We start from the raw sequence: 11,240 nt of genomic DNA, 5'->3' as shown, positions 1-11,240 counted from the left end.
TGATTTTGGTTGTTTTGTGGGTTGGGTTTGGTGATTGTGGTTGGTTACTCACCAACTCACCAGCTTTCCCCTACCCCTTCCCCCTCCCCTTCTCCCTTATTGATGTATTCCCTTTCTCGGTTTTCATCAATAAAGATCCTTTTCTTCGCTGATCAAAAAAAAACAGATTGCAATAAATCTGTTAAAAAAAAATAACAATATTAATAAAATAAAAAAATTTGGGATGCAAAGAATGTGTAATTTTAACAATATTAATAAATAAATAAATAATTTTGAGTAGAAAATTTTAGAAAAAAAGATTTAAGTATAAGTTTATAAATTATTTTTGTATTAAAAAAAATCTAGATTATAACTAGAATATCTAGTTTATTGGGGAAAAAAAATTATCATATCTACTAAAAATTTATAAATATTTAAGAACATCTAGAATTTTTTATTATTATTTACAATTAAAATATAATTTCTCTAGATAATGAGACAGTTTGGGCCAAAAACAGGTGTGGATCTAGAACGAGAGGGAGTGTGGCGTAAGTTTTTAAATAATTTTTTTTTTTACTTTTTAAATTCAAATAATTTACATATACTTAGAAGGAAAAATATTTTTTTAAAAAATCACTAAATTCAAAAAAACATAAAATTTAATATTTTACAACATGAAATGTATGTTGTCTTAAATGCAAATATTTTATAACATATTTTTGTATATCGTGAAAATATACATTTTTTACAGCATACTTTTGCATGCCATAAAAAAATCAAATTGCATTTTTTTTTTTTTTTTTTTTACAAGTTTTCACAACGTTCATTACCATGTCATGTAAAGTTATAATATTTTACAACATGAAATATATGTCGTCTTAAGTACAAATATTTTACGACATATTTTTATAAGTCGTAAAAACATACATTTTTTAGGACATACTTTTGCATGTCATAAATATATGAATTAACGACTTACATGGTATATATGTTGTTATTAACAAAATATTAACGGCTTGCACACAAAAAATGTCATAGAATATACTAATTACGACATGTATTTAATACATGCCATACATATGATGCCGTAAATAGTTAATTTTGTTGTAGTGAATAATCCATCTTTAAAATCAAGAAATTAAAATATATTGCTATTGGTGAAAGCGATGGAGGAGCTACTTCATCATGTTGAGGATTCTATGTATGCTGATTCCGTGCATGAATAAGCAATGGGTCTTGCTGCTAACTAGTGGTCAAGAAAAATATTTAAAAAATTAATAACGGTAGTGTCACTTCATGATTTTAATTTAGTTGTAATATGATCGATTTGCTACTTTTCCATTTGAATTTGAAACCGAAAAAAGATCACGTTCATATTTGTTTTGAATTTTATTTTTGTCTCTTTAGTCTTGTATGTAATTTCTGTGACAGATAAATATTTCATTATACTGGTCGTCCGACTGGTCACCTGGTAGGATGTCGATTATTCGGATGGATTGCCAATTGACACGTTAATTGACAAAGATGATAATTGCAATTGATAAGAATGATAACCACCATTGACAAAGGTGATGCAGGCCATTCAAACGGTCATCCGAGAGATTAAAAAAAAATTGGTTATTAAAATTTTTTATTTGTTGTAGTGATTGCCACAGTCAACTGTAGCTAAGACCAAGGAAGTCTTATGCATCAACCCTTTATATAATTCATCTTCTATATGCCCATAAGCCTCATAATCTTAACAGTCATATCTCTCTCTCTCTCTCTCTCTCTCTCTCTCTCTCCCTCTCCCCATAGCTACTAAACTATGGGTTCAAATGGCGGATTTACGGTGGTAGTAAAGCGGAGAGAGGTGGTGGCAGCAGTGTTACCAATGCAAGAGCACTGGTTGCCTATGTCAAACCTAGATTTGCTTCTCCCTCCCCTGGATGTAGGCGTTTTCTTCTGTTACAAGAAAGAGCCCATAAAAATCAAAACAAACGAAGATTGCCGCGTGGCGATCCTCAAGAAAGCCTTGGCTCAAGCGCTCATCTCATTCTATGCCTTTGCCGGAGAGGTGGTGGAGAACGGCCTTGGTGAGCCCGAGGTGTTGTGCAACAACCGTGGGGTTGATTTTATCCATGCTTACGCCGATGTGGAGCTCAAAAATGTCGATCTTCATCACCCATATGACTCTGTCCATGGAAAGTTTGTTCCTTCTAAAAATCAAGGGGTGCTCTGTATTCAGGTGCACTAGTTTATTTTTTTTTTAAGAGAAAAGTTAGAGATCATGAAAAATTTTTCATCAAAATAATCATAAAAGATTTATAACTCTTAAATTACCTTGATTCGTGTGTAGTGTTTCATTAACATATCATTATGATCGAGTATTTTGTATAAAAATTTTGTTCATAAATTATTTTGCATTTAAGCATATATTTATGCATCCGTACCTAACTTTAATCACTTGTTTTGTTTGTCCACTTTGTAATCAATACTGAGAGTCCGCTTTTCTGTTTTTCCCATTTTTTGAGCAGCAAGCAAATCAATTTTTATTAGATAATGAAAAGGTATAAATAGCTTCGGAAGAAGTTGTATTATTGTCAAAGTTAAACATTCCAATTAGGTTAGCACTTAAAAGAACTAATCACATATATTTTCAGTACTCCAAAATTTTTTTAGAGAAATTCTAACTCAAAACAACTCAATACATTCAACGCATTATAACATTACACCGTTCACCTCAATACATTCAAAGCATTATAACATTACACCCTTCCTCCAATATATCATGGATGTCATTTTCAAGCAAATTGCAAGTCTAATAATCATAACTTTCCGTAGCTCCTTCATCATTGGTAGGATAAGTCTAATAATTATAATTATACTTCCTGTCGCTACTTTTTGCTCAGTTGCAACGCTAACAAATCAATTAAGCCTAAATTATTATTATTTTTTTTTTTATCAGCAAAAAGAAAAAACTTTATTGATGAAGAAGATAAAAGATATGAAATTACATCAATAAAGATGAGGCAAAGAGCCAAAATTGATCATTTTAACTTTTTTTAAGACTTAAGTTTTTGAGAGGAGGTCATGATTTCAACTCTCTTTAAAGAAATAAGGATGCAAAGGCTGAAAGGCTAACTCTTATAAGTACTACTAATGTAATCACTGACAACTAACTTTCGCAGATTAAAAAATATATATATATTTGCAAGGCCAACAATTTTTTAGTGTGATATATATATATATATATATATAATTTTTATTTTAAAATAAATTAGATAAATTATACTGAACTTCTTTGAAATAAGAAAAAAAATATAGTAAAGTTTCACAAATTTGATATAATTACTTGAGTTTCTTGAGATTTTAATTCACATGACATCTACTTCATTTTTCATTAATAATTTGTTAATTATATGGATGAAAAATGATGTCATATTTTTTACACGAAAATATACAATTTACGTTATTTATTTTTATATTTTTACACGCATTAGTTTCGATCCATTTAGCTTTACTAAAAGAGAAGTTTTGTCAAATTTTGTGGAGCTTATTGTATTTTTTTTTTTTCAAAAATCCGTCCATAGTAAATTTTTTTTCAAAATTTATTTATTATTTTTTTATTTTGTTATTGAGTAATTCCATAAATCAAAAAAAATTTGATTTTTTTTTAAATTCACTAAAATTGACAAAAAAACAAATTAACGAAAAAACAACTGATAAGGTCAATCCTAATGACCTATTTGATTATATTTACTATTTTTTATTTATATTTACAAAATATTTGAAAACTGTAAATAAAAACTCGTATAGTTTCTATTTTCATACAAAAATGTAGGTTTTGCTTTCTATTTAATTTTTCTTTTCATTTTTTCTTCTTTTTATTCCTACTCTTTCCGACATCCACCGATTACTCTTCCATCCCGATCTATCCTGTCCTTGTCTCAATTTTATTTTTTAAATATATTTATGTATATAATTTAATTTTTTTTCATATAATAAAACTAAAATATTAAAATACTATACTTAATATTCATTCACTAATTTATTTATTATTTTACATCTTTTAACTCTCATTAATTATAAAATTTATAATATACTGTATTACCTTTAATTTTTATTATTTTTTTATTTTTAAAACAAAAAAATTTACCAGTCCTTGCTCCACCCCCACCTCCCCCCCCTCCTCCCGGCGCGGGGGATATGATGTAGGTTGGGGGTGGAAGATGACAAATCCGCTCTAAAGCCACCATGTTTTAATTCTTACTCATCGCTATCAACTATTATCACCAATGAATTTCTCCGTCAACTACCTTCAACCACAACCACTCTCAACTGCCAACCAACTGCCATTGCCACCAACCATCTCTCACTGATGGTAATTACCTTTGACCACTACCTTTTCTTGACAATCACTTTAGGCGGCCGACCGCTACTATCTTCAACCATTGACAATACTTTTGACCAACACTTCTTGTGGCCAATAATGCCAACTGCCTCTTATGGGTGACAACAATTTCTGCCACTACCTCAAGTGACCAACAACCACCTCCGGCCACTATCTCCAATCGTTGACAATTACTTCCTGCAACTCTCAATTTCACTTGTTTTTAAATAATTGTATACCAAACATGTTTTTTGTTTTCATTTTTATCCAAAATAAACATAAATATGTTTAATATTTTTTATAAACAAAAAATAATAAACTGTAACTATTACCAAATGACACCTTAAACTACTCCTAAAAATATTTAATTTTCTTTGAGTGAAAAGGCTAAAATGGAAAGGATATTTGCTAAACATACACCTACTAAATTTCTCACTACATCCATTATATACATTGTAAATCGTTTTACCTCAAGGAAAAATCTTTACACCTCAAACACACACATACAAGAAGAAGGAAGAAAGATTGCTAGAAATTGAAATTATGTTTTAAACATCTATAATATGAGAATGACTCCTTTTTGTACCATATTGCTCTATACTTCATTTTCAGGGTCTCATTTTTTGGGCCCACAACGATAATTTGAATCATCTATCTCATAAACTTTGCAGTTAAAATCATCTGTGCACATGGTCACCTTTATTGAATTTCGATGAATCGATGAATAAATTTAAATTTAAATTCATAGTTGCTAGCTATTTAAAAAAAAAAGTAATTCGTTCATCTGTATAGTGATGCTTGATAAAAACGGATTCATTTGCACAACTCGTTTTTATTGTTAGGCCTATGAGATAAACATTTTGGATCATCGCTATGGACCCAGGATGGAACCAGCAAAAGTGTGGAGGATAGTGGTATAGTGGAAAGCTATTCTCCTAAAGTACTGAATAATATATTCTAGGGTTAATTGGTGAAAAGTTCATTTTTATGGGGCATATACTATTTAATCGAAGTTTCTTTTTGGTGATAAGGACACGTGTTGAAAAGTCGTTAGAAAATTGGTAAGAAAGTCGTCGGAAAGTCACCGACGATAGTAATAGACAGCGACATGGACATTTAGGTGACATTTGAATATATAATTAGACATTTGAACTAATAGTTGAGCAGATAAGTAACATGTGTACAAATGTATGACATTTGGACATTTATGTTAGCTTTGAATAGATAAGTATCCATTTTCAACACATAACGTCTTATTAGTCCAAAAATAATTAACTTATGGCAAATTGGCTCAAAAGTTTCATAAATAAATCTTTGACCTAATCACCCTATATTCTAATGCAAAATGAAAAAAAAAAAAATTATTGATCGGCAAAAAAAAAAAAAAAAAAAACCTTTATTGATGACGAAACATATACAAGGCAAATGAAAAATCTTTGCACTCACTCTCTTTATTGATACACTAGCGTATGCCCGTGCCTGAAGGCACGGTGTAAATAATATTAAGATTATAATATAATTGTAATCACAACACTATTTAAATTTAAAATTAAAGTGTAATTATAAAAATATATTTAATAGAGAAATACAGTCTCAAAACTAAGTCACTCTCTCACTTTGTTTTTCTATTTCTCTCTTTAAATTGAAAAACACCCAACACCAATGAGAGGATGTCAAAACACTATACAGAGAGAGCGAAGGAGAGAGAGCCGATGTCAAAACACCCACCCAAACTATTAAGATCTCAGTGTATAAGCTAAAGAGAAATACAGTTTCAAAACTAACTCACTCTCTCACTTTGTTTTTCTATCTCTCTTCAAATTGAAGAACACCCAAGACCAATGAGAGGATGTCAAAACACTATATAGAGAGAGTGAGGGAGAGAGTGCCGATGTCAAAACACCCAAACCATTAAGATCTGTGTATAAGCTAAAGAGAAATAGTAAACTAAAGGGAAGGATGTTTTCGAAAATGGCAGCAGTGATATAAAATATTCAGTGCAAGAGGAACCACTAAATTCTTGAAAACAACTCCAGAAAGACAGTCTAATTTTAACTCAAACTTGGTGGATTTGTAATAGCGAGAGATTCATGCCATGCTTCACATTTGACTATGAATTGAAATTTCTAATTGTTCCAACTTAGCAAGGTTATTTAGGAGTTTGCTAAACTATTGAAAGGGAAAGAGAGTTTTTCATGCCATAGTCAGGACAGTGAAGTTACAATACTAACTCTTTACTTTCTCAAATTTGACTCTATAAAGCATGTACCAGAGTAAGACCAAGGATTGGGCCAGTAGATGAGGTGCTTCCTTGCCAGGGGTGATGTTTGGGTTCGAGTCTTACCTGTTGCGTGATGCAACTTCCTAGGATAACATTTACATTATGTAATGGTTATTATAGCATTTTTTGTCAAATTTTTAACAAAAATTATTTTTAAGATTAAATTTTAAAAAAAAAACTTAAAATCTAAAAAATTAAAATAAAAAAATGATTAAACATAAATGAGTATAGTATAATTTATCCAAATATTTTTTTGTTGTTTACTATTTAATGGTCAAAAAAGGTTCCTTCTTCATTTATCCGATATCCTTCTATGTATTTTTTTCCACAATCCGTGTTCAATTTCCATGATCCACACTTCCCATACCAATTCCATTGAAAATTGGATCACCCATTGTTTTCAAAATAATATCATTATGGTGTAACTTACATTTTATTAATTTTAAATCAATTTCCATAATCCATACTTCCCCTATCAATTCCATTGAAAATTGGATCACCCATTGTTTTCAAAATAATAACATCATTATTGTGTGACTTACATTTTATTAATTTTAAATTTACATTGTACACTAAAATTTTAAATATTTTCCAGGTTAAAAATTCTAGATTTATACCATTTCTATTACCAAAAAATTATTACTAATTTAGAAGAGAATTATTCTTGAAAACAATATTCTGTACCAATTTGGCAAGCAGTAAGGTTGCCTTATCCAATATTTTTTTAAGGGTTAATTTTTTTACATTTAATTTGGATTTTTTTGTTGGTGAATTTTTTTTTAAAAATTATATAAAATATTTTTACATTTTAAAACATAACTGCCAACCTAATAGTTTTTAAGAATATTGAACTTAAACTTTCTTTATAAAACTTGGCAAAACAAAAAAAAAATTCCTTTATAAAAGTATGTTAATATTTTACAAAAAGAGAATGAAGTATTGACATGTAACATTTACATAAAAAACCAAAATTCAAAATTTACACTTTCGTTTCCTCATTTTTGATAAACAACTTGGTTATAAAGACAAATGAACCCTAAAAATATACTGGAATAAAAATGAATATACCATAGAAAGGGAAACCAGGGATGACAGAACACCAATTCTCAGAAACACCCTAATACTATAGATACAAAATTATTTATGCCTCTAGAACAAAGCCAACAAAGAATTTGATACCCTTGAAACTGAAAGGAGAGGCAATATTATCTCAAATCATTAAAAAAAAATATAATATTTGCAATCTATTAATCTCTTAAAAAATAAATATAACTTCTAAAGTTGTGTGAATTTTGAATTTATAAAAATCTTCACATCTACAAATGAAATCAACAGGCGGAGACATCAAGCCAGAAAATGAGATGGAAAAAAAATCACAATTTCTAGAATAATCAACATTCATTTGACAGAAAATTTGTGGAAAGATCCATTAAATATGACAATAAGCTTTAATCTTAACCCTTCTTATCAGTAGATAGCAAAACCAACAATGCCTAAACAAATTGTTAAGGTGCAATCTTCACAAAAAAAATTCAACATATCCACATCTACAATTCTTTTACTGTTTAACACAATAACAAATCAAAATAAAAAAATAAAACCAAACACTCACCCAAACCAGTCCCAACAATTAAACTCCCCTCAATGCAAATGAAAAATTAATATTAACCCAATTTTCACACCACAATCAACTCAATATATATGTACATTTTTCAATTATACATGTATATGTGTGAGGCTCAGATCTGTATATGATCAGGCGAGAATGTGACTCCGCCGTGGCTGCAACAACCGTTGCCCATGAGAGAAGCTCTCTCTCACGGGCCATCCGAGTTGCCCCGCCAAGAAACGGGTCGGGTTCTCAGTGCCCGACACATGGGCGGCTCAGAAAGCTATCGTCACAACCTCTTTCAATGGAGAAATTTCTGCAAAAAGGGTTGAGTTTTGGTGCTGTGTCGAAAAAAACAACATACAACCAACCACTTCTCATCAAAAACAAAAAGAGAGGTACTGAAAGGGTAATTTACCCAAAAATAATTTCCAAGAAAGAAGAAGGGAGATTCTATATACACACACATAGAGAATGATCCAAACCTCCTCCACACCACCACCACCACCGCCGCCGCCGCCACCGCACCGCCATCGCCATCACCATCGCCATCCACATCCACACCCACACAGAGGGCTGTTGATTTTGAATGTGAAATCATTGGCTCTGATGATCAGAGAGGGGCAACACCCTCAGAAACTTCCCATCTCCTTGGATTGAAAAAAATAAACAAAATTGAAGCTTTTGATTCACAGATTCTACACAGATCCACCGAAATCAGCCATACCAGAGTGATGTAAGAGAAAAGAAATCGGAGGAAATGGTGGGGGAAAAAAAAGGCAAAAAGGATGTAAGGGAAAGGAAAGAAGAATACTGAAGGCAAAAACGTTATGAAGAGGAGAATCAGAGAACTTACCTTGTGATGAATTGGCACACTGGGTATGGAAGAAGAAGAACGGTGAGAACAAAGAAGTGAACCGACATGACAATTATCGTACTCTGGTAATTATGCCCAATTAAGTTAAAATTATGACAAATTGTGGAAGCAATTTAACGCTATTGAAACATAAACAAACACGTATCGATCGATTTTTTTTCTGGAATCACGATTCATCATGTATCGTTGGATTGAAAAAAATAAACAAAATTGAACCTTTTGATTCACAGATTCTGTCGTTGGAGACGGAACCGAATCTGTGGTTGGAGGAGTTTCGGGAAGAAGAAGAACAGGGGGAGAGAGAGAGAGAGAGAGAGAGAGAGAGAGAAAGAGGGATGGAGGGGAGATGTGATTTGCCTGGAGAGCAGAGATAAAGATAGAAGGGTGAGGGAGACGTGGGTAAGGAGGAGACTTAATGTTTGGGCGGGAAGAAGGATTGATATAAAATTAAGGAGGTGATCTGAGCCATCTATTTGAATATACAAATGAATCATGGCCCTTGAAATGTCCTAGTAGGACAATTGTATCTAACATATTTTCAAAATCCCTTCTACTTTATTATATAGATACCAAAATGGAAATTCTTGTTTACTTAAATTTGTCCAATTTTTATGTTGTATTATTATTATTTAGTTTTTATTTTTTATATTTTATTTTTCCTTGAATTTGACAAGTTCATGGCTATCAAACAGGTGACAGAACTAAAATGCGGTTCGCTTGTGATTGGATGCACATTCGATCATCGGGTGGCCGATGCCCACTCAGCCAACATGTTCTTCGTTTCATGGGCTGAGATTGCTCGTGGAAAACCTATCTCCCATATACCATGTTTCAGGCGATCACTACTCAATCCGAGACGCCCAGGCTATTATGATCGATCCATTGACAATATCTATGTCTTCATATCGTCTCTACCTCCACCAAAACTAGTAGAAGATCCCGAGCCCACTGAGGACTCCCTCCAAAGCCGCATTTACTATGTTGTGTCAGAAGAACTTAACCGTCTCCAATCGCAAGCCACCAGCTCTAACGGTATTAAGAGAAGCAAACTCGTGTCTTTTAGTGCCTTTTTGTGGAAACTTATAGCTTTCGCTGATAAGTCTAAGTCTGAGTCTGAGTCTAAGTCTGACTCCAATAAGAGATGTAAGATAGGTGTTGTCGTTGATGGAAGAGGAAGATTGAAGTTAAACAACAACATCAATGCAGATCATGAATTGGAAAAGTATTTTGGGAACGTTCTGTCCATTCCATATGGTGAGGCAAGCGTTGGCGAACTAAATGCAATGCATCTAAGTAAGGTTGCAGAGCTTGTACATGATTGTTTGAAGGGCGCCGCGACAGAAAAGCACTTTCTAGGGCTCATTGATTGGGTGGAATTCCATCGGCCAGAGAAGGCAATAGTGAGAGTTTACTGCAAAGAGACCGATGATGAAACTGCTATGGTTGTGTCATCTGGACAAAGGTTTCCGGTGTCAAAGATAGATTTTGGGTGGGGTAGGCCGTCTTTTGGGTCATACCATTTTCCATGGGGAGGCCAAACTGGGTATGTTATGCCAATGCCAAGTACAAGCAGGGATGGTGATTGGATTCTCTACATGCACCTCCATGAAAAACACTTGGATTTTGTCGAGTCCCAGGCACCCCATTTGTTTAGGCCTTTAACTCCAGCCTATTTGAACTTGACGCCTTGATGAATCTTAGCTTTTGTCTTGGGCAAATCAGTCTGGCTTGTAAAAAATATGTATTATTATTGATGTGTAACACATTGTGGTGGGTGATTCGCTAACATTGGTATATGATTATGTGTGTGTGTACATATTAATAAGTTATCCAATCCTAAGCCAGAGTCTAGCACTCAGCTTCAGGAACAGCAGAGCCAAGGTTACAATCGTGCAACCAAGGTCACAGTCACAAAGCCAATGATACAGCCACAGGCCACAGTCCATAGGCTATAGTTGCTGTCAAGGCTGTAGCTCAGAATAGAACAGCCTAAGCTTCAAAACTACTAATATTCTAGCACATGTGTAATTGGATGGTTAGTTTGTTATAATTGAGTGGTTGGTTTGTTAGAAGTTAACTACACGCAATTAAGAGTTAGGTTAGGTAGTTATGGTTAAGTTAA

General features: G+C 32.5%; 1 protein-coding gene across 1 annotated transcript; it reads left to right on the top strand.

The window, feature by feature from the left end:
- The first annotated feature begins 1,706 nt into the window (after positions 1-1,706).
- On the top strand, positions 1,707-10,904 carry LOC114310103 (coniferyl alcohol acyltransferase). The gene is made up of 2 exons (XM_028256012.2): positions 1,707-2,206; positions 9,811-10,904. Exons 1-2 carry the CDS (start codon positions 1,787-1,789, stop codon positions 10,807-10,809), a joined length of 1,419 nt encoding a protein of 472 aa, XP_028111813.2. The 5' UTR covers positions 1,707-1,786; the 3' UTR covers positions 10,810-10,904.
- The last annotated feature ends 336 nt before the right edge of the window (positions 10,905-11,240 follow it).

The sequence above is a fragment of the Camellia sinensis genome, chromosome 4, assembly GCF_055761805.1.
Source record: "Camellia sinensis isolate YWXY chromosome 4, ASM5576180v1, whole genome shotgun sequence".
Lineage (NCBI taxonomy): Eukaryota > Viridiplantae > Streptophyta > Magnoliopsida > Ericales > Theaceae > Camellia > Camellia sinensis.
The sequence above is the reverse complement of the archived record's forward strand: the minus strand, read 5'-3'. Positions and strand labels throughout refer to the sequence as shown.